The 24,887-nt window shown below is 40.0% G+C and overlaps 1 protein-coding gene across 2 annotated transcripts in view; it reads left to right on the top strand.

Annotated features, from left to right (window-relative positions):
- The first annotated feature begins 2,064 nt into the window (after nt 1–2,064).
- Nucleotides 2,065–24,887, top strand: part of abr (ABR activator of RhoGEF and GTPase) — a 222,555-nt gene continuing 199,732 nt past the window's right edge. For both annotated transcript variants that reach the window (XM_014137906.2, XM_014137905.2), the window contains exon 1: nt 2,065–3,148. In XM_014137906.2, coding sequence (XP_013993381.1) covers nt 2,191–3,148 — 958 coding nt within the window. In that variant the 5' untranslated portion in view covers nt 2,065–2,190. The remainder of the gene's footprint in view (nt 3,149–24,887) is intronic.

Here is a 24,887-nt window from a genome sequence, read left to right as displayed (position 1 = left end):
TACAGATACCCCAAAAAACTACTTAAGTAATCCTTTAAAGTATCTTTACATAAGTACTTTACACCACTGACTGGGTATGCAAAAAAGGTATTGAAAAAGTTTGTCCCGAAGTCTTGGTTAGTAGAATATTTGTGATGTGCTATTCAGAGGTCATGTGCTGTTTGCATCAGGGGCGTAGGCATGAGTGGGCCTGGGTGGACACAGGCGCACCCACTAGGGAGTAAGGCCCTGCCAGGCCCACCCAATCACATTGAGCAAAAACAAAATAATTATTACAATTATTATTATGATAATTACAAAAAACAAAGTTCCACTCACCATGTGATGATTTGAAACAACCCTTTCCTGTAATGGTCAATGACCAAAAGTACCCTCTTTGGCCTCATGGGTGGAATGTTATTAATATTTTTCATAATTTCACAATTAATAAAAAATATTAATTAACAACGAAAATCCAATGTATTTCTATGTCAAACAATTATGTTATATTTCAGTCTCCTGTGATGTATATAAAGTGTAATATTGGGATGCAAACTAAAAATGGAGTACATTTTTAGTTTGCATCCCACTCTTCATCTGACATGGTACAGGTGTCTTCAAAAAAACATAACCATGTGTATACATTTTTTAAAGTAGATTTGTTTAAGACTGCAAAAAATCCCTCTCTGTGACCCTGATCTAGCCCCCTGCAGTAAACGGTTACTTCTTGTTGAAAGTTATTATCGAAAAGGGAGAAGCTAACAAATTAGCAACAACATCCTCTTTGTTAACACCTGCTGCAAACTAGCCTACAACAAAAGATAGATAGCTAGACCGTGGGAAAACTACTGCTCGCTATTACACAGTGATCTGTTGGCCTTTGAGAAGGCAGAAGTTTCCAAAAGTTTTTTGTAAAAACGGTCCTACCCAAGCCAAAATATCACTCCCAAATGTTGCCTTAATACAGTTGAATGGCAGATGCCTTCAATCTAGCTTCTGATGGCCTAGCTTCTGAGTTAGCTAGCTAGATTTATCTCCCCAGAGAAGACCAAAGAAATCCTGATTGGATATTTTTTTAACTTCAGTGTTAACCCTTTCCTTTCTAAGAAAAACTGAAGAGATTGAATCAGAACATAATTTAAAATAATAATACAATTAGAATGATTATTATTTTTATTTTATAAATCCTTGACCCTTCTCTGAAGGTGTAGAAGGCCCTCATTGTCCCCCATTGTCTTTGGGTTAGTAATAATTTGTAGAGTGGCTTTATTTGCCCTCAGCATGCATTTTTTCACCCTTCTGAATATCAAAAGAATACATATGTTCTTCTGAAATATGAACACAGAAATACTGGACATCTTGAACTCTTGAATTGGACTCACATTTTTCTGGTCTCGGTCTTGACTCGGTCTCGGTCCCCTTGAACACCTCCCGGTCTCGGTCTTGACTTGGTCTCGCCCCCCCTCCGGTCTTGGTCTTGACTCGGATTCAATTGTCTCCACTCTTGGTGTTGAATCGGTCTCGCTTTAGGTGGTCTTGAACACAACACCGCACTGAAGCAGACGGACCAGGAAATTATTTATGAATATCTTGGTTTAGGCTACTGATAAAATACAATCTAACAAGTCATAGGTCCTATTCTAAAATATCATAATTATGTAATATTATACAATTACATCAACAGTTGTTTTCCTATTGTGAGAACAGGTCAGTTATGATTGAATGTTCAAAGGCATTTTTTTCTAATGCAGGTAAGGTCACAGGTAAACAATCTGCTACATTCCATATAAAAAAAAAAGAATGCTCCATCATCACTTTTGGTGCTTTCAAGACATGGCACCTCTGAAAAAAACGAGGTCAAATCATGACGTTAGTGAACTTCAAGTAGAAAAGTCGGAGCTCTAGAAAGTGGCCCGAGTTCCCGAGTTGGAATTCCTAGTTGGATGACCGTTCAGAATGATTTCTCCCACTCGGGACTCGTTTCTTACGGTGTTCCCAGTTGACTTGAACGCACTAAATCGGCGGTCTGAGATTTCCCAGTTTCCAGTAGATTTGAACGCGCCATACGACTGTCGCATTTAATTGGTTTACGTCACCACCTATCTACCGGAACTCGAAAGTTTTTATTTGGAAATACCAAACTGATCAAGCGATTGCGTTGGAGATTTAACAAGTGTGTGTGCTAATTTACAACGAAGTGGCAAGTATGGAATGAGTTTGTGGGAATTTTATCAAAAGGTTCCATATGCGACAGAATCAGTACTGTTTGTAAAGGGAAGAATTTCCTCAAGGGGCAATTACACTGAATCGCCGATCTTCGCAGGAGACAAGATGTGGGAGCAAGAGGAATTCGAAAAACATTGGAAAAAGGAATTTCCTGACGTGGAAGCGCCTAAAATGGATTTAACCTCGGTGGAAGATGTTGAGACAGAGCTAGAAACACGTAAAGCGAATCTCAAAACGCTGCAGCAGGCGCTGTCGGAGGAGAAATTCAAGGTGATATACCTACAGACCACCATCGCTAGACAGAAGAAAAGTTATGACATGGAAAAGTGGGAAGACACTAAAGACGAAAACTTGAATGTTGAACCTGTATTATCAAAGACAGAAACAGAAAGGAAATGGGAAAATGAAAAAGTAGACGGCGAAAGTATGAAAGTGCCTGGTAGTATGAAAGTACGGACGCCAGGCAGCAAACCAGAGCCGCCGACCAGGATCAGTAGTAGGGTAGGTAAACTTATCCCCCCCGCGCCCCCGCGAAAACCAAGCATCCAGAAACAAGGGAATACGATCTTATCAGGGCTCTCTCAAACTGATGGAAACTGCATCGGCCGCATAATAGGGAAACTGAATTCCGGTACTGATAGCAACAGCAGGGAGGCTAGTGACCATGAATACGAGGATGCTGAGCTCAATGAGAATTTCGTCAAGAGCAACTTGGTGACCCCCAAAACCACCACCAGAGACAGCCAGAGGTCGAAACCCTACCCGGACACCCTGTGCCCATTCCGCCAGAGCAGAGATTTCGACTCCAGTGATGATGGAAGGCAGTCTCCTTCCTGCATACCTGCGCCCTTCATTGCATCCCTTACTGGTGGTTCCGGCTGCAGCACTCCAGACAGACGCAGTGAAGGCTACTTGAGCTCCGACCATGAAGACTCCTCTTCAGGTAAGATATTCATTTGCTTGGTCACATCAGTTGGGGTTTACACAGCACTGGAAGGTGCTATTTGTGGGGTCAAAGTTTTATGGCAATGGTACTGATAAGACAATCATGAGAGGATGACAGGTGTTGCACCATCTCTAACTAGCCTATGGCCTGCACTGTATGACAGTGCATAATAAGTGAACGAGATTGTGGTTGTGAAGTTTGAGTAAAGATTGTTGGAAAGTGTGTTAACCTTTGCACCAAATTCCACAATAGCAGGTAAAACGACATTACATCCTTGAATTGATGGAGTTTGTCAATATTTACTCAGGTTGTTGGGCTTCATTAGGCAATACTTTGCTCTGGTTTTGTCAGTCACAGGGAATGTTTGACAGGGCAGTTCACACATGACTAAATGAGAGCAAGGAAAAGATCAACTGAACATTTGAATCATTTTTACATTTGAGTCATCTAGCAGACGCTCTTATCCAGAGCGACTTACAGTTAGTACATTCATCTTAAGATAACTAGGTGTGACAACCACATATCACAGGCATAGAAAGTACATTTTTCCTTCAATAATGTCCATGGAGTCAGAGCTAGAAGTTGGTTGAATTGCAAGTGCAATTTACCCACCCGTTTTTATTTTTTCATTTATATATATATATCGTACCAGTCAAAAGATTGGACACATCTACTCATCAGGGTTTTAATTTATTTCTACTATTTTCTACGTTGTAGAATAATAGTGAAGACATCAGAACTATGAAATAACACATGGAATCATGTAGTAACCAAAAAAGTGTTAAACAAATCAAAATATATTTTATTTTTGACATTCTTCAAAGTAGCCACCCTTTGCCTTGTTGACAGCTTTACACACTCTTGGCATTCTCTCAACCAGCTTCATGAGGTAGTCACCTGGAATGCATTTCAATTAACAGGTGTGCCTTGTTAAAATTGATTTGTGGAGTTTCTTTCCTTCTTAATGTGTTTGAACGAATCAGTTGTATTGTGACAAGGTAGGGGTGGGATACAGAAGATAGCCCTATTTGGTAAAATACGAAGTCCATATGTCAAGAACCGCTCAAATAAGCAAAGAGAAACAACAGTCCATCATTACTTTGACTGACCTTCATGTCTTAATCTGGAAAATTTGAAGAACTTTAAACGTTTCTCAAAGTGCTATGATAAAACTGTTTCTCATGAGGACCGCCCCAGGAAAGGAAGACCCAGAGTTACCTCTGCTGCAGAGGATAAGTTCATTAGAGTTACCAGCCCCAGGTTGCAGCCCAAATAAATGCTTCACATAGTTCAAGTAACAGACACATCTCAACATCAACTGTTCATAGGAGACTGTGTGAATCAGGCCTTCATGGTTGAATTGCTGCAAAGAAGCCACTACTAAAGGACACCAATAAGAAGAGGAGACTTGCTTGGGCCAAGAAACACTAACAATGGACATTAGACCGGTGGAAATCTGACCTTTGGTCTGATGAGTCCAAATTTGCAATTTTTGGTTACAACTACCGTATCCTTGTAAGTGGCGGCAGGTAGCCTCATGGTTAGAGCGTTGGGACAGTAACCGAAAGGTTGCTGGATCGAATCCCTGAGCTGACAAGGTAAAAATCTGTCATTCTGCCCCTCCCTGTACAAGGCAGTTAACCCATTGTTCCCCGGTAGGCCTTCATTGTAAATAAGAATTTGTTCTTAACTGACTTGCCTAGTTAAATAAAGGTTACACAGGTGACTGGATGATCTCCGCATGTGTGGTTCCCACTGTGAAGCATGGAGGAGGTGTGATGGTGTGGGGGTGCATTGCTGGTGACGCTGTCAGTGATTTATTTAGAATTCAAGGCACACTTAACCAACATGGCTACCACAGCATTCTGTGGCGATACACCATCTCATCTGGTTTGCGCTTCGTGCGACTATCATTTGTTTTTCAACAGGACAATGACCCAAAACACACCTCCAGGCTGTGTAAGGGCTATTTGACCAAGAAGGAGAGTGATGGAGTGCTGCATCAGATGACCTGGCCTCCACAATCACCCAACCTCAACCCAACTGAGATGGCTTGGGATGAGTTGGACTGCAGAGTGAAGGAAAAGCAACCAATAACTGCTCAGCATATATGTGAACTCCTTCAAGGCTGTTGGAAAAACATTCCAGGTGAAGCTGGTTGAGAGAATGCCAAGAGTGTGCAAAGCAGTCATCAAGGCAAAGGGTGACTACTTTGAAGAACCTCAAATATAAAATATATTTTGATTTGTTTAACACTTTTTGGGTTACTACATCATTCCATATGTGATTTCATAGTTTTGATGTCTTCACTATTATTACACAATGTAGAAAAAATTAAGAAAAACCCTTGAATGTTTAGGTGTGTCCAAACTTTTGACTTGTAATGTATTTTTTTATATATATATTTTTTAAATAAAAAGGTGGGGGGGTCGAGGTGAGGAAGATTATTTAAGATACTGTTTGAAGTTTCAGATGTTTTTGGAAGATGGGCAATGACTCTGCTGTCCTAGCTTCAGGGGGAACCTTGTTCCACCATTGGGGTACCAGGACAGAGAATAGCTTGGACTGGGCTGAGTGGGAGCTGCCCTCCCGTAGGGGTGGGAGGGCCAAGAGACCTGAGGTGGCAGAACTGAGTACTCGGGTTGGGGAGTAGGGTTTGAGCAAATCCTGAAAGTAAGGAGGGGCAGTTCTTCTAGAGAGGGGCAGTATCTCCAGGTTAGTGCCAAAATAAAGGAAACGCTTGAGTAAATGAGGGATACAAAGTTGAAAGAAGGTGCTTCCACACAGATGTGGTTCCTTAAGTTAATTAAGCAATTAACATCCCATCATGCTTAGGGTCATGTATAAAAATGCCCAGTTTCCCATTATTCTGCCATGGCCAGAAGAAGAGATCTCAGTAACTTTGAAAGAGGGGTTTAATGTGTGTGTGTGTGTGTGTGTGTGTGTGTGTGTGTGTGTGTGTGTGTGTGTGTGTGTGTCAATAAGCAGATCTCAACCCAATTGAACGCTTATGGGAGATTCTGTAGTGGCGCCTGAGACAGCATTTTCCACCACCATCAACAAAACACAAAATTATCGAATTTCTTGTAAAAGAATAGTGTCACATCCCTGCAATAGAGTTCCAGACACTTGTAGAATCCATGCCAAGGCGCATTGAAGCTGTTTTGGTGGCTCGTCATATTAAGACACTTTATGCTGGTGTTTATTTTATTTTGGCATTTACCCGTATATAGTTCTATGATGCACATGTATTGAGGGAAGTACCCTAGGAGAGGGACTTGAAATGGATGACTGGTTCATTAGGGACAATGGAGAGAGTGTGCAGCTTCCTCATCCCTCTAATGATCAGGTGCTAGAGCAATGACCATCTAAATTCTAGAGGCACAATCCAGTCTGGCACTCAGACAGCATCAGCATGTCCTTTGTGTTTCACAAAGATAACATTCACTTGCAGGAGCAAATAGTTGAATAAGGTGAATAGACCATGAATTCCAATACACTCTGTGGTCTGTCAGTTAACCAGATGCAGACTTACTTTCAATGTTGATTTGAGTCAATCATTTCTGTTGCTGAGAGGGCTAAGCAGGAAACAGTTACAAAATAAACTGTCTTAAGTTAGTCATTTTGAGAACAGGTTTCATGAGGCCTGTCTGAGTGAAAGTGGGCAACTAAGTAGGCTACCAAGTTGTTGAATGACTGTAAGGTCATTTCTAGTTACTTTTTTAAAGGACATTCTACTTCAAAATGCATAAACATTTTATTGTGTTCTCTTCCTTTGAAACTCATCTGAAAATCGAGCGAAGTTGAATTTGATCTCTTCCTCTCAATTAGGAAAGTGACAAATGGCGAAAAAAATGATTAGCGTTAACTTAAAAAAAAAAAAAAAATTATATACATTTTGTTAAAATTGTGATTTTTATTTTTATTTTTTAATTACATAGGGGGCAATGAAGATGCGCAGGTGGCTTTGGGCAAGTGAATTTTTTCCCCCGAAGAATCAACTTGAATTAACGCTCGTCTATGGTTCCTTTTATTTGTAATGTGCATTAGCGACTCACAACAAAAAAATAAACCTAGCCAAGTGATCAGTTCTTTTCCCTCCATTACATGTCGCTCACTCAATTTTATCCGACCACTCCCTCTACACGCGCACACACACACACACGCTCTGCACACCTCCCGTTAGGCCTACAGAAATTACTGCCTTTAAAAACGAACTGTTGGGATACATTTCTTGACAAATCACGACAGTTTTATCACAAATTCATAATGGACTGGTCGATTTAAAGTAAGGGGATATGTGTTCCAACCACAGTTTGGAATAATACATTTGTCTCGTCTATTTAAAGCTTTTTTTGCGAACCGCTATAGTGTGCCATTTAGAATAGATTACACTTATAACTCCCCCTAAACCTAGGCCGTTTCCAGACTGAAATATGCAACAAAAAACATTGTTTTGATGAAGGAAAATTGCTTATTCATTAGTCTAGGGTTGTAATTTGTTTCATGGTTTAACAAAAGCCTGCCCACCAAGTTTTTAAGCTGAGCTCACAAATCAAACACAGGGCAAAAGAAAACAAGCTCCTCCAAATGTGGGTTTCTACTGGTTAAAAAATGAAATAATTGTAGCTTTCTAATGTTGTTAACGGTATGTCTCAACTGCCATTATTAAGGGAATCCCTGTTGAAACAGGAGTAAACGGTGAACATTGATGTTGAGGAAGATGCACCTGTTTCAGCGTTGTGGCACAAATGGCGTTTGCAGTCCTTCATTTAACAAATATACTCCCAACTCAAGTAGGCCATTGAAGATGGCTTCATATCAACTGCAAACTTTAATGTAATCAGCACTTTTTTCCCAACTGTTAACGATGATGACGTGTGGAGCGCTTTATATCTGTGACAAATGATTAGAAAGACGCTCCATATCTTCACATACTAACATTACAGCACTGTCGCGTTAGGTAGGCCTATTAGTTAATGTTTTCCCTTTATGATGATCGGGACCTGTTTTTAATTTTTAATTAACCTTTATTTAACTAGTTAAGTCAGTTAATGTAAATAAAAATGTGTTCTTGATGGCCTAGGAAAGGTGGGTTAACTGCCTTGTTCAGGGGCAGAATGACAGATTTTTACCTTGTCAGCTCGGGGATTCGATCAGGCAACCTTTCAGTTACTGTCCCAACGCTCTAACCACGAGGCTACCTGCCAGCCCTGTTAGTGGTAGTTTTGTGATAACTGCACTGTGAATATAATTTTTGTGGCGAAAAACGTTTTTTTTTTTTGTTTAGGGATCTCAATGACATCACCAACCAATTCTATATTAACCCAAATAATTATTTAGTTAGTGTTATGTAACTGTATTTTAGCTAACAGTTATTACATACGTCTATGAATATGGTTGTCTACACTTACAGGATTACAAGCTAGCTAGTTACCTTGGAGGTTTCTCGGACGATCTGATGAGAATCTGAGGAAAATCACTCTGATCTTAAAAGCTAGTCTAGGCAGTGCGCCACTGCTAAATGAATATAGGGGAAACACTTCCAGATGAATGGTATGGGACTTGGGACCAAGCCATCAGACCATGGATTTCTGCTCATTCGTGTCACTTGTCTTTTTCAGAGAAAATGAGGTCAGTTGGATTACAGTCACTCTCTTTGATAAGATCATGCATGATTTCCATGGTGATTCACACCTCGGCTGAGGTTATATTTCACCTCAAAAAAGGTGGCGAGACGAGGATGTGCTTCTGCTTTGACTTCCATGCCTGTTAGACTTCCTCTGTTCTTCACGAGCAATGACAAACTAACAACAATAATGACAAAAGCTACAGCCAACTCCCATCTCTACTTCTATGTGTACTATACATTTGACACCATGACATTGCATGTTGTTTTGGTTAGCCTAATGCAATTAGAACGGGGGTAAACTCCGCACCGTGGCTGCTGTTCTTCTTACAGCAGGGTTCCTTTGGAAGAGTGGAGAACAAACCTATCTTTGTCACGTTGCTGGAGATTAATTTTATATCATGTTCGTCTACTTATCCATGTCTCTGTTCTCTCAGAAATGCAGAGCCTGTCGAGGCCCGTCCTGCTTAGCCGGTATGCCGACAACACAGCCAGCTGTTACCCAATGTAACGTGTGTGTCTATGGAATATGTTTTTGTACTTTGCCTACATGTGCACTGTATGTCTGTATTTTTGGTGTGTGTGAGCGGTAAGACCTTAGCGTGATGGTGTGTGTCTGACCCTGACAGCTCAGTACAGTAGGCTGTACATTGAGCTGAGGCTTCTGTCCTCTGAGCAACATACATCCTCCATTTCCCCACAAAGGATAATTGATGTGGCTTATGTCATCACTTAGTCCCTTTTGTAAGGAGACTGTGACTTAAAATAAGATATTTCCCATTTATTTCAGCCATTTAGAGAATGTGCTTAAATATGGAAGTCAAGCTGTTTGGCTATTAACTCAGGCTGTTAGTGCCTGTTCTCAACGGCCTGTCTGTGGTGTTACCTTGGTGATCAGCGTGTCATCTTGGCAGCCAGGCAGGCAGGATGTGTGTTTGTGGGGAAATGAGACAGACCATAGCTTGTGCCGACGGTGTGAACAATAAGTACAGACTCGCGTTCTAAACTGCTGAGCTCAAGTGAAGAGTTTGTAATGCGCAGAGAAGCTGGGCTAGAATGTGGATTTTGAAAGGGTAAATCCATTTGAATTCAATCACTTTTTGACAGCATCCATTTTGATTTAAACAACTTTCCATACATGTTTGCCTATGGAAGAAGTGGTCAGAAAGTGACTTTTTGAACCTGAATGGCAAAACATTCACGAGATAAAAGTGCTCAAAGTTGACCAATTTTGCATACCATACCATGAGACATCAATGTCTTCATCACTGGAAAATATAAACGGTTTAGTTTGATATAATTTAAATCTTACAAACAGGGTTGTCAAACTATTTTATAATTTCTTGGATAAAAAAAACGTTTTTAATAAAATTTGGACATTTTGGAATCCTTTAAAGGTGCTACACCTAGAATTTCCCTGAATTGCGCCCCAATGTGGAAACTAGATGAATTGCAATAGCACTTGGTTGCATTCAGAACAAATCTTGCCCCTCCCCCACATCCCATTTCCTATAATATGGCTTTGACTCACACTTGAGCCTTTTACTCGTGGCTTTGATCCACCAGCTTCGAACGGCTGTAAAAATGCTGTTTTTATGTTATTGAAAATAATTTCGCAGTGATTTAGATGGTACAATGATTCCCTACATTGTTTGTTCGCTCAATTTCAGTTTGTCATTTCCTGGTTGCTAAAATTCTACATTGTTTTCTTACAGAGGTATTTCTACATTGGCCACTCAACCTGATTTCCACTAGATTTTGATTTGATTTGATTTGGATCTCTTTTAGTCCTCATTTGGACTAATCTTCCAAGAGTCCTTAAACATTAAAATACAATTTATAATATGAACACATTTTCACATAACACACTGTTACAAACAGACATAATACACTAACATATTGACCCGATAAATACTCAGTCTAAAAATATATATTTTGATTCTTCATCTACCATAGTCCAGCACAACTTTCCTATGTATTATATTTAAATGGTTTTAAAGTATTGTTTCAATTTATATATTGAAAGGTTTCTGGTTTGCTCAGTTCAATTATTCAATTTCTTTGTTGCTCTAAATCGAAATGTTCTTTTTCCCATTTTCTCTTTTCTGTCTGTCCACCATCTATGTGTTATCCAATCTATTCCTAGTATTTACTGAATGTCTCTCTCTTACCAACTGAATACCATTGTGAATAGAGTTTGGCTGTTTTTAAATGGTGTATATTATTAAATAAAATAAGCATGTTTTTTTCAATTATCTTGTTTCTTGATGACCAACCAAGAGCTTTGTGCATGACAACAGAATAACCATATCTCCACCTTTAAATAATCCTTGCTGCTTTGTTCTGTGCAGTCTGTAGCCTCCTAATTTCACTTGCTGATGCATTTCCTCCTACTACAGAACAGTAGTTCACCTCTCTCAATTAATGATTGTGTTATTTGCTTAAGAATCTTTCCTGGTAAATATTTAGCTATCCTTCTGATCATGCATGCTGTTTTAATATTTGTTTTTTAGATAGATTATTTATTTGAGATGACCATGATAATCAGTTGTCTAGCTGCACTCCCAGTAGTTTGGTTTCTGCCACTTCCTCAATTTGTACTCCCCCATACTTAATTGTATCCCATGCTGTGTTGCCCTTTTCCTAGTGGAACAGACCAACATAACTTTGGTTTCATTGGTGTTTAAAACAAGTTTGTACCGGCAAACCCACTTCCTAATATTCTCAATCTCCTTGTAAAGCTTGCTGTACCTGTTGAACCAATTGTCTTGCTGTGTAAATTGTAGTATCATCTGAAAATATAGTAGCTTGAGTTTCAGATAAGGCATAAGGAAGGTCGTTGGTATATATTAAATAAAGAAGTGGCCCAAGGCAGCTGCCCTGCGGTATTCCACAGTTTAAAGCATGAGGGGAAGAAAATAAAAATGAACCATTGATATAGGTGGACTGTTTCCTGTCAGTTAGATATGACTGTACCCAATTCAATGCTACCTACTTAAAACCATAATGCATTAATTTTGTCCAAATTAACCAAATGCTGTACTAAAATAAAAAAATAGTACCCCCACAAACCTGCCATTATCCATAGCATTGAGCCACTGGTCAGTCATGTCAACCAATGCAGTGGTAGTGGAATGGTTTTTGCGATAAGCATGCTGATTGGCTGTAATCAGATCATTCTTTTCCATGTACTCCCATATTTGTCTACTCACAATAACCTCCAATATCTTACTGAGTGAAGGGAGTACACTAATTGGTCGACTATTGGCAGGAGTAATGGGTTCTTTGCCGTCTTTCGGAATAGGATGCAGTTTAGCATGCTTACATACATTTGCAACATCCCCTTTTCCAGTGAGCAATTAAATATGTATTTCTGGGGACAGCAAAGCGAAGTAAAAAAATTATCCATAAGATCATAACCTGTGGATTTACCATCGGGTAATGACTTCAATAGATTTAACACCACCTACTGACACCATTTGTTGACTAAAAGAGCAGGTCTTGTTGCTCATAATATGATCATCAATCCATTGGACAATAGCTTGTTTGGAAGAATGTGTGTTTACATTATTGCTCAGTAAATACATTTTCTTTGTAAAAACATCAGCAAAATGATTGGCAATATCAGCTGGTTTTGTTATTGTTCTCCTGCCAACCTCCACACTAGATGGGCATGATGAGAGAGTTGTACCAAGTAAGCCCTTAACTGTATTCCATACTTTTTTGAGACTCATTTTTAGAATCAATAAAAGCATTGTTGTAAAATGTTTTTTTTCTTCTTACGATTCAATTTAACAGCATAATTACATAATGTTCTATAATTATGTTCAGATTTGGCTGCTAAGACTTTTTCCATATTTCTTGGAGAAAAAGCTTCACCCAGTTCATCATCAATCCATGGAGATGGACGTGCCCCAAGTGCACTCTTTCTTACTGGGGGCATGATGGTCCATTACCTCAGTGAGCAAATCAATAAAACATTCTGTAGTGTGATTTTAAATCATCCTCTAGATAAATCATCTCCCAGGGTACAGCAGCCAAATCATTTTGAAGTAGTTCATGATTAAATGTTTTAACATTTCTCTTGACCACAATCCTTGGGGGTTTCTATGGAACCTTTGTGTTTATCGTTATGGTCACAATATTATGGTCTGTCCAGCCCACTGGCATTGATCTGGCTTTTAAGCATTGCAATGGTATATTACAGAAGATCAGATCAATGCATATGTCTGAACAATGACCCAACTTAGTTGATGATCTAGTAGTATCATTAACCATATGCCGAGAACTGTGACTTTGAAACAAATCTCATCAATTTTGTTCTATTCAAATTATTATGATCCTTCCAATTTATATTAATATCACCCAAGATAAATACATCTCTGTTGCTATCTGTGGCCTGGTCAAACCCAGTGCATAAGTCATCCAGATAGGACACCTTAGAGCTAGGTCTATACACACATCCTACCAATATGTACTTGAGCCCATAGTGTCTCTATTTCACATGCATTAAGGTCATCCCTCCTCTTAAAAGGTATATGATTCTGAATGTGCAGCGCTACACCCCCACCGTTCCTATTCCTGCCCCTTCTAAGTAGACTATATCCATGAATGTTTATTTGCCCATCATTTACAGATTCATCTAAATGCGTTTTGGTCAAAGCCAAAATATGATTATTTATGTTGACCAAGTTAAAAACCTCATGTATTTTGTTAGTAAGGCTACATGCATTAACCTGAGCAATATGCAGCCCTTACCTTGTCAAGTGGAGATCAATAGAGCATGTATTCGTTATAGTTGAAGTTGTCATGATCCACTACAACACACAAACTCAGATTTGAACATTAAATTAAAATAGCCAGGGAGTTACTCTAGAGTCCCGATACAATTGCCCGTTGATATAAAGTTTATCCATCACCATGGAGACTCGTTGATTCAGGCAACGCTTTTCCTTCATGATGGGATAAAAAAAATTCTCCTTTCATTGATCTCGGTGGGGAAGTGATCATTCATTCATTCATTCCAAAATCAGTGTTTCTGAGTTCTCTGCCCCTGCTCATTCTATGGACTCTGGAGAAAGTGACATTACACACATCAGTGGGCAGTTTCAGTTGAGTTGACATAAAGTCTCGGACTGTGTCCTCACAGCCTCTGCTGTTGTCATTCTCCGGTATCCCTGAAAATATTAGATTGTCCCGTGTTGATCGACACTGTACATCAGGCAGGGTTTCTTTTTAAGCTGTTTGTTCTCCCTTTGCACCACCTCCACCTTGCCATGAATGGGGTCTACATTACCTTTCAGCTCCATGTTCTCTTTCCTTAGATCATCAATTTGACATTGGCTGAATTCTAGACTGGCACATAATGCATTGCACAGCTACAAAGTCAGAACAACTTTCCCATTTTGACAACAGATGCCGCTCAGGTGGGAGAAATCAATAGGCAGATATCACAGCCAATCACAACACTGGCATGTAAGTAATACTGTGAAACACAGTCATTCCACTATTACTGCAGATGCAGTATATTATGAACACTTTCTGAAATGACAATAAAACAAATCCTATGTATAGCACCTTTTAACGTTAATTACCTAAACTTGTAAACTAAATTTGTTTTCATATACGCATATGTTGCAGCTTAGACCCTATTTTACATCATCTGAGGTTTGTGTTGTGCCCTCAATTGGTTGAGACACAACATGCTCTTGAAAACAGGGTGGGTGACATTTCAATCATAGAAATATAATCATAGAATGGATCTATCCCTTCAGACCAATGCCATTTAGAATGCTACACCATTTACATTTTTATTGAATTGCAATTTTAACATCTAATTACTACTGCAAAGATGGCCGCCGGTCCACCCACTGTCATCGTAAATGGTCACGTCTGTTCTATTATCGATATTTATATGATTTCAATAGGTTTCCTATTATCTCAATAGTGTGAAAGGCACAAAGATCATACCCTAAGACATGCTAACCTTCCACCATTACCAATAACAAGGGAAGTTAGCATTTTGGGGGGGGGGGGGGGTATGATATTTATGCCTCTGACTTTCTCTCTCATCATTATTCACTATTGATTGAGGATTATCCATAATCATGGTAGCATCCACATTCATATAGAACTGTTTAGTAACTCCAAATTGACACATTATTTACCTTTGATTTCTATAGTGCACAACATAATCTGAAACACAACCAAACAAACTGCAAATGCATCCAAGTTTCTATTCACAATGATTTGGGCATTGTGTCCTAGGAATATGGGACCAAATACTAAACTTTTGACTACTTTAATACACAAGTGAATTTCTACAAATACTTGTGACACCTTCAAATGGGGGGACTAGATACATAAAGTGCTTTCATTTCTAAATGGTTAAACATATGTATGAAAATACCCTCAAATAAAAGGTGACATTATGCACTTTTGCCTCCATATGAAACATTTGATCTCAAATCCAAAATGCTGGAGTTTCGAGCTAAATTGTAAGCTTCACTGTCCAAATACATAGGGGACTGTATATCTTGTGTGTGTGTGTGAGATCTGACTTGCTGCTCTTTGTGTGTGTGTGTCAGGTGCTAGATGTGGTAGAGGAGTGGTCTTCTCCCTGAGGGGGATGAATTGCTGAGTTGTTACAGGAACCTACGGGTGGGGGGGGGTTCACCGAGTTTTTGAACGTATCAGGAATCCTGCCAAACACCCCATCTTCTATTGTTAATGTTCATCTCCTCTGAGGTCAACGGGGTTCAGAGGTCAGAATCCTCAGCAAACTCTGCTTGACTCATATTTTTTAACCTTTTATTTAGCTAGGCAAGTCACTTAAGAACACATTCTTATTTACAATGACGGCCAAACCCGGACGACGCTGGGCCAATTGTGCGCTGCCCTATGGGCCAATCACGTCCGGATGTGATACAGCCTGGATACGAACCAGGGGCTGTAGTGACACCTCTTGCACTGAGATGTAGTGCCTTAGACCGCTGCGCCACTCGGGAGCTCATAATCAAACTACTAAAAGATTAACAACCAAGCTGTCTTTGCTACTGTTTAGACCACATATTTGTAGACTTGGTGTATGGAGTAAAGACAACTTCTCTTGTAAAAGTCCTCATATTTCCATATTTCATAACCATGCCTTAAAATGACATTTTTACTTTGTTTTTAGAGTGAGTTTGTTTGATATCTTTGCTTTAATATTGTGTGATAGCAGAAGCAGTCAGACACTTCCTCTTTCCAGTCAGCAAACTGATTTCTCAAGTCACTGATTTAATCTAATACATATACCGTCCCATACATGCCCCCCCACACACACACACACACACACACACACATATACACACTGTGACACGGACATAGTCACACAGTGGCTCATTGTACTATCGGGTTTTAATAGCGGGGAAACAGGGCCCCCTTTTCTTCTCTCTGCCTCCCACGGATCTGAAATCAGAGAAACAACCGCTGCTGCTGATTGGCTGCCTGCTCTGGCTGCCATGGAGACCCTGGTGAGTTGCAAGATATGTGGTGGCGGGTTGCTGTGGTGGTTTGTGGGAGCTGGCTTGTGTGTCTCTACTCTGTGGACTAGGCCCTCATAGAGCAGCTCATTCAGTCCTCTCGCCTCATGCTCACACACACACACACACACACACAGAGCTCTCAAATATCACTTAACTCATTTCCTCTTAATGACTGAGAACTCTCACGGAGATGGTTATGAACTTTGGTTCTACATAGAGAATTCATTTTATATTGGAATTCAACTGTGCAACTACGTTACTGTGCAACCTGCGATCTATCCAACTATGAGGAAGCACTCGGAAGTTTGCCAAATTAAAAAAAACATATATCCACTTTGACATTATGGGGTAGTGTGCAGGACACACTAGCGGTTCTGGGGCAGTGCCCCTGTGACAACAATTTTGGACCCCCTTGTGGCCCGCTAAATATGGAGTATGAAATAATTTTTACCTAACTAATTTTTTCTATCGTTCTTTTTTTACATCCGTTATTAGACAGTGGCAACGCGGAACACTAATGATTATGAACATGGTCTTTTGCCTGCTATTGCCTGCAATGCAGTAAAGAAAACGATATCACAACAATAACGTCTAATGTAACTGGCCCCTCTAACAGTACAACTGGCCCCAGCTTGGGTGTAACACAACAAAATGTGGAAAAAGTCCAAGGGTGTGAATACTTTCTGAAGGCACTGTATATTCTTGCCATGTAACTACTGTGAAAAAAGTCCAATGTGTAGAATGTACATGAGAAAAATTAATTTAAGAAAAAAAAAAAGGATTGTCAGCATCACATGCTGATTTGAGCATCAATCATTTGATTGGATTCAAGTGGTTCTTATCCTCCACACTTCGCACCAGTCAGACACAGCTGAGGTTTTCCCACAGTCTCAAAGCCAAAACACTTAGGCTAACACTCAGATGGTATTATTAAATTAAGATTTTTGGTCACTGTCCTGCCAGTGGTGGTTCTAGACCATTTCAACTGGGGGGGCCAAGCTGGGGCCAGTTGTACTGTTAGAGGGGCCAGTTACATTAGACGTTATTGTCATATCGTTTTCTTCACTGCATTGCAGGCATTAGCAGGCAAAAGACCATGTTCATAATCATCATCGTTGCCACTGTCTAATAACGGATGTAAAAAAAGAACGATAGCAAAAATTAGTTAAGTAAAAATGTTCATACTCCACATTTAGGGGGCCCACAAGGGGGTCCAAAATTGTTATCACAGGGGCACTGGCCCCCCCTGGGCCCCCCCAGAACCGCTAGTGTGTGTCCTACACACTACCCCATAATGTCAAAGGGGATATGTTTTTTAATTTGACAAATTTATAAATAAAAGCTGAAATTTCTTAAGTCAATCACAGTGGCGATTTTTATTTACATTTTTAGCATGTAACTCTTGATGGGGCAAAAAAAGTGGCAAATCCACACCACTAAACAATACAGTAATTACACAAAAACGGTGACAAACAGTGCCCATAAACTGTTAGGGCCTACATAAAGCAGTCCCAACATCTTACCACTGCTACACCTGGAGCCCTGTCTGGCAGCAAAACAGTTCATTCAGCCTCATTTACTGCCTTTTAAAACAATATACAGTTGAAGTAAGAAGTTTAAATACACTTAGCTTGGAGTCATTTAACTCGGTTTTTCAACCACTCCACAAATTCCTTGTTAACAAAGTATTGTTTTGGCAAGTCGGTTAGGACATCTACTTTGTGCATGACACAAGTCATTTTTCCAACAGTTGTTTACAGACAGATTATTTTACTTATAATTCACTGTATCACAATTCCAGCGGGTCAGAAGTTTACATACACTAAATTGACTGTGCCTTTAAACAGCTTGGAAAATTCCAGAAAATGATGTCATGGCTTTAGAAGCTTCTGATAGCCGATTTGACGTAATTTGAGTCAATTGGAAGTGTACCTGTGGATGTATTTCAAGGCCTACCTTCAAACTCAGTGCCTCTTTGCTTGACATCATGGGAAAATCAAAAGAAATCAGCCAAGGCCTCAGAAAAAAATCGTGGACCTCCACAAGTCTGGTTCATCTTTGGGAGCAATTTCCAAACGCCTGAATGTACCACATTCATCTGTACAAACAATAGTACACAAGTATAAACCCCATGGGACCACGAAGCTGTCATACCGCTCAGGAAGGAGACACGTTCTGTCTCCTAGAGATGAACGTACTTTGGTGCGAAAAGTGCAAATCAATCCCAGAACAGCAGCAAAAGGACCTTGTGAAGATGCTGGAGGAAACGGGTACAAAAGTATCTATATCCACAGTAAAACGAGTCCTATATTGACATAACCTGAAAGGCCACTCAGCAAGGAAGAAGCCACTGCTCCAAAACCGCCATAAAAAATCCAGACTACGGTTTGCAACTGCACATGGGGACAAAGATCGTACTCACACCTGCCTGCTGACATTCCTGAGCAAGCTCTGTACTGGTGGTGCCCCGATCCTGCAGCTGAATCAACTTTAGGAGACGGTCCTGGCGCTTGCTGGACTTTCTTGGGCGCCCTGAAGCCTTCTTCATAACAATTGAACCGCGCTCCTTGAAGTTCTTGATGATCCGATAAATGGTTGATTTAGGTGCAATCTTACTGGCAGCAATATTCTTGCCTGTGAAGCCCTTTTTGTGCAAAGCAATGATGACGGCACGTGTTTCCTTGCAGGTAACCATGGTTGACAGAGGAAGAACAATGATTCCAAGCACCACCCTCCTTTTGAAGCTTCCAGTCTGTTATTCGAACTCAATCAGCATGACAGAGTGATCTCCAGCCTTGTCCTCGTCAACACTCACACCTGTGTTAACGAGAGAATCACTGACATGATGTCAGCTAGTCCTTTTGTGGCAGGGCTGAAATGCAGTGGAAATGTTTTTTGGGGATTCAGTTCACTTGCATGGCAAAGAGGGACTTTGCAATTAATTGCAATTCATCTGATCACTCTTCATAACATTCTGGAGTATATGCAAATTGCCATCATACAAACTGAGGCAGCAGACTTTGTGAAAATTTATATTTGTGTCATTCTCAAAACCTTTGGCCGCGACTGTACAGCGACAGAATTAAGCACATGGGCCGTTCTTAGTGTTCTCCCTGTGCACCAAATCTGAACCGTAGGATAAATAAAGGGGGCATGTAACGCAGACAATGAAAGCTCTTACAATATTCAATGATTACACTTCTCTAAAACAGGTTAAAGGCTACTGTAGAACAGTCAGAACAGTAGGAAAAATTAAGAGGGGTAAATGGACTATTAGGGTTAGGCATATGGGCTATTAACATTTATTACAGAACATACACTTAATATTACTTTTATCTAAGGTATACATCTCTCCCTTGCATATTACATCATTTATGCAGCAGCATACAATGCATTTTTTGACTTTTTTGGATTGTTGTGCCGTCCTCACTTGAACAGGAAGGTGCGGTGGTCCTTAGTGGGCAAATTTTGTAATCCGACTTTGTCATCAAGGCATTCTCTGGATTAATGGTGCTTTCAAAACAACTATAAATTCGGAAAAAAACAAGGTTGAATCATGATGACGTCATTGATCTTCAGGTTGTAGCTATCAAAAAGAGGCCGGATTCACAATTCCGAGTTGGATGACCGCTCAAAGTGTATTTTCCCATTCGGAGCTCGTTTATTCCCGACTTCCTACTTGTCTTCAACTCACTGAAGTCAAGTTTTTGCAGTTCCAGGTTAAGTTGTTTTGAGCGTGGCACAAATCATGCTTCATTGACAGCATTGCCAATGTTGAATGTTTATCATTTTAAACTAGGACAATAGCCCCTTAATCCCAGATTTGGGACCACACTGTCACTGATTCCTTCTAAACCACACATTTGTTGAATTTGCAATTTCCAACTTGTTGTGTAATGTTCATGTCCAATGGCCGATGAGCACCGATATGTTTTGTCTATAATTTCTCTTCATTATTTATCTTCATATGACAAGGATTAAAGGATTTGCCAGTAGATTGTCGACTTGATTCATGATGATGACTACTAGCTAAGATTTTGATAGTATGATGTTGACATGATCAGTCCAATCAAAACCACTGTACGTATAACGTGATTTGACGTCATTTTATCTGAGCCTTCTTGGATGGGCACTTCTAATGTAACTCTATGGCAGCAACCAAGGAGCTAGAATTTTTGAGGTATACCCTTAGACTTGGTGGTGACGTAGTATCCCCATGAGTGACAGAACACTGAGCCAATCATGGCGCAATGCTCAGTATTTTCTGCTGGCTTGCCCCACCACAACAGAAAGCACTGAGGTAGGATGAAACACCTGCATTTTGGAGCTGCCTTACTCAAGAAAACAAAAAAGAGACCATGTTGGTATGCGAGTTTATTAAAACCTCTTAAGGATCTGACCCTTTTTTTCAATTTTCGCCTGAAATGTCATACCAAAATCGAACTGCCTGTCGCTCAGGACCTGAAGCAAGGATATGCATATTCTTGGTTACATTTGAAAGGAAACACGTTGAAGTTTGTGGAATTGGCTGCCTGCTCCAGAGAATATAACACATTAGATCTGGTAAAAGATGTATTTGTATTATCTTTGAAATGCAAATGGCCATAATGTATTATTCCAGCCCAAGTGCAATTTAGATTTGGTAGTGTATGTGCAAAGTTTTACCCTGATCCAATGAAGGATTGCATTTCAGTTCAAAATGTTGTATCAAGACTGCCCAAATGTGATTAATTGGTTTATTAATACGTTTAAGTTTAATTGTGCACTCTCCTCAAACAATAGCATGGTATTCTTTAACTGTAATAGCTACTGTAAATTGGACAGTGCAGTTAGATCAACAAGAATTTAAGCTTTCTGTCCATAACAGATATGTCCAGGGAATTGTTTTGTGTTACTTACAACCTCATGCTAATCACATTAGTCTACGTTAGCTCAACCGTCCCCCGGGGGGGACACCGATCCCGTAGAGGTTAACTCAATTATATTTATTTATTTATTTTTCCATTGTTTGCAAACTGATATGTGACCATGTATTAATGCCAAAATAACATGCAAAACAGGCAGATGGGACGCTGAATCTCTGAATTTCAAACACAGATTCAACCACAAAGACCAGGTAGGTTTTCCAATGCCTTGCAAAGAAGGGTAGATTGGTTAATGGGTAAAACAAAATAAAGCAGACATTGAATACATCCCTTTGAGTTATTAATTACACTTTGGATGGTGTGTCAATACACCCAGTCACGACAAAGATACAGGCGTCCTTCCTAACGCAGTCACTGGAGAGGAAGGAAACCGCTCAGGGATTTCACCATGAGGCCAATGGTAATTTTAAAACAGTTACAGAATGTAATTTCTGTGATATGAGAGAACTGAGGATGGATCAACAACATTGTAGTTACTCTGCAACCTAATTGACAGAGTGAAAGAAGGAAGCCTGTACAGAATACAAATATTCATAAACATGCATCCTGTTCGCAACAAGGCACGAAATGAATTCTGCATAAAATGTGGCAAAGCAATTGTCTTTTTGTTATGAATACAAAATGTTATATTTGGGTCCAATACAACACATTACTGAGTACCACTCCATATTTTCAAGCATAGTGCTGGCTGCATAATGTTATGGGTATGCTTGTAATTGTTAAGAACTGGGGAGTTCTTCAGAATGAAAACATTTATGGAATGGCACTAAGCACAGGCAAAATCCTAGAGGAAAACCTGGTTGTCGGTCTTCCACCATACACTGTGAGATCAATTCACCTTAACAATAACCTAAAACACAAGGCCAAATCTACACTAAAGTTGCTACCAAGAATACAGTGAATGTTTGAGTGGCTGAGTTACTGTTTTTTACTTAAATCTATTGCAAGACCTTAAATGGTTGTCTAGCAATGATCAACCAATTTGACTGAGCTTGAAGAATTTTTAAAAGAATGAAATGTTTTTGCACAATCCCAGTGTGGAATGGTCTTAGAGACTTACCCAGACTCTGTAATCAGCTGTAATGGCTTCCAAAGGTGCTTCTACAAAGTATTGACGCAGGGGTGTGAATACCTTTTGTAAATTTAGATTGCAAAACACCAGTCTCAACGTCAACAGTGAAGTGGTGACCCCGGGATGCTGGCCTTCTAGGCAGAGGTCCAGTGTCTGTGTTCTTTTGCCCATCTTAATATTTTATTTTTATTGGCCAGTCTGTGAGATGGCTTTTTCTTTGCAACTCTGCCTAGAAGGCCAGCATCCCGGAGTCGCCTCTTCACTGTTGACGTTGAGACTGGTGTTTTGCGGGTACTATTAATGAAGCTGTCAGTTGAGGACTTGTGAAGCGTCTGTTTCTCAAGCTAGACACTCTAATGCACATGTCCTCTTGCTCAGTTGTGCACCGGGGCCTCCCACTCCTCTTTCTATTCTGGTTAGAGCCAGTTTGTGCTGTTCAGTGAAGGGAGTAGTACACAGCATTTTACGAGATCTTCAGTTTCTTGGCAATTTCTCATATGGAATAGCCTTCATTTCTCAGAACAAGAATAGACTGACGAGTATCGGAAGAAAGTTCTTTGTTTGTGGACATTTTGAGCCTGTAATCGAACCCGCTGATGCTTCAGATACTCAACTAGTCTAAAGAAGGCCAGTTTTATTTCATCTTTAATCAGTACAACAGTTTTCAGCTGTGCTAACATAATTGCAAAAGGGTTTCCTAATTATCCATTAGCCTTTTAAAATGATAAACTTGGATTAGCTAACACAACGTGCCATTGGAACACAGGAGTGATGGTTGCTGATAATGGGCCTCTGTAGGCGTACAATAGTCATTTATAACATTAACAATTTCTACGCTGTATTTTATTGGACAAAAAATGTGCTTTTCTTTCAAACACAAGGACATTTCTAAGTGATCCCAAACTTTTGAACGGTAGTGCATATAATTTTTTTTAATTATATTTGAGTCACTCAGATAGCACAAGCCCTTGCAAAATGTGTAGAATTGCAGGAAATTCTTTAACAGCAAAAAATTGGGACAGAAACCATCCCGTTGCCCCCCCCCCACCCCCTCCCCTCCCTGTTCTAACTTTGCCACTGCTGCTGGAAAAAAATCCAAGGGGAAGCACTGATATTCTGTTCTTGCTTGATTAGAATTCGTTTGTAATTCTGCACTTGAGGACCTGAATAAGTGTTGGCATAGTCAGAACACTAGAGGGCATTACAGTATCTGTTAATATGAACATGACAAAGGAAATATGATGGGGGCACATTTCAATGCAGAACACCCTTTCTAGCAGCAGGGGCCATTAAGTCTGCAGCCATTGAGCCTGCAACCTCAGATAGCACTGAAATGTTGTTACTATCTGTGTGGAACTGGGTTAAACCTGTAAGGGTGTGTTATTGTGACTGATGAGTGACTCTCAGGAATGAGTGGTAGCCTCAGGTTATGGTTCTGGATGATTTGATATTTTACCAAAGCATTTCGTGAGGCGCTACGTCTGTGTTATGGATGGTTTTGTGGCGCTGTTATTCTCCTCTCTGCACGAACTCTGGTTGTATCTCTCTCAGGTTTGTTAGATGGCACCATTGTTGGGTGTCAATTTCAATCCAATTGAGGACATGTTTTGAAATTCCCATTCAATAATTCCCATAACATGGCTGAGACTTGCGTTTGAGCCTTTTTGCGTTCGGTTTTGGTCCACCAGCTTCCAACAGCGGTCAAATCATATTTTTTTGTTATTAAAAATATATATTTCTCAACGATTTTAGATGGCACTTTGATTCCCTACACTATTCAGTGCTGGTTTTCTCACATAAACTGAAATTGAGCAAACAGTGTAGAATTTTAGCAACCAGGAAATTAAAGAGTTCTTTCGTTATTGGCCACATGACCCGATTTCCACAGCCACAAAGTCAAAACAGCGTTCCAATTTTGACAACAGATGCCAATCCTGCGGGAGATAACGATAGGCGAATATCACAGCCAATCAAAACACTGGCAGGTAAGCAGTGCTTAATTGGTAAATCGGGAGGTGCCAGAACAAAATGTGAGCGCAAGAGGGGGGTGACCTAGGGAGCTCAGGGGTACCGGAACAAAAACATTGCATGCATATCATCACAATTGCGTGGTGGCATAGAGCAGTGGAGTAGATGCACTTACAGAAGTTACACACATGTGGAACACCCTAGTAGCCTTTTTTATAAACGCATTTCATACAATTCTGCCTAATTTTACATCACAGGAGACTTTGGAAGGATCTTTTTTTATTACTGCACTAATGATTAAAATGACAGGTGATTTTGACACTGTCAAACTGAGAATCTGAGATTAATAAAAAAACCTTGTCTTGAATCCATCAATAGTCTAGGCCTAGGTGTGTGAAGACACATATTGTTGGCTGCAATATGAGGAAATGATGCTTTCCAGTTTCACTGACTCACCCAATCATGCACAGCTCACTAGCCGGTGATGGCTGATGTGTTCGTGCAGAAAGGCTATATCTCTCTAGTTTTATTACTTTGTAAAATGATATTTGGAAGTTGATCAAATATGTTGGTAGCCTACAGCAATCAGATTACTCTTCTCTTTTCAGCAGGAGCT

This window comes from Salmo salar, chromosome ssa13 (genome assembly GCF_905237065.1).
Source record: "Salmo salar chromosome ssa13, Ssal_v3.1, whole genome shotgun sequence".
Classification (NCBI taxonomy): Eukaryota; Metazoa; Chordata; class Actinopteri; order Salmoniformes; family Salmonidae; genus Salmo; species Salmo salar.
The sequence above is the reverse complement of the archived record's forward strand: the minus strand, read 5'-3'. Positions and strand labels throughout refer to the sequence as shown.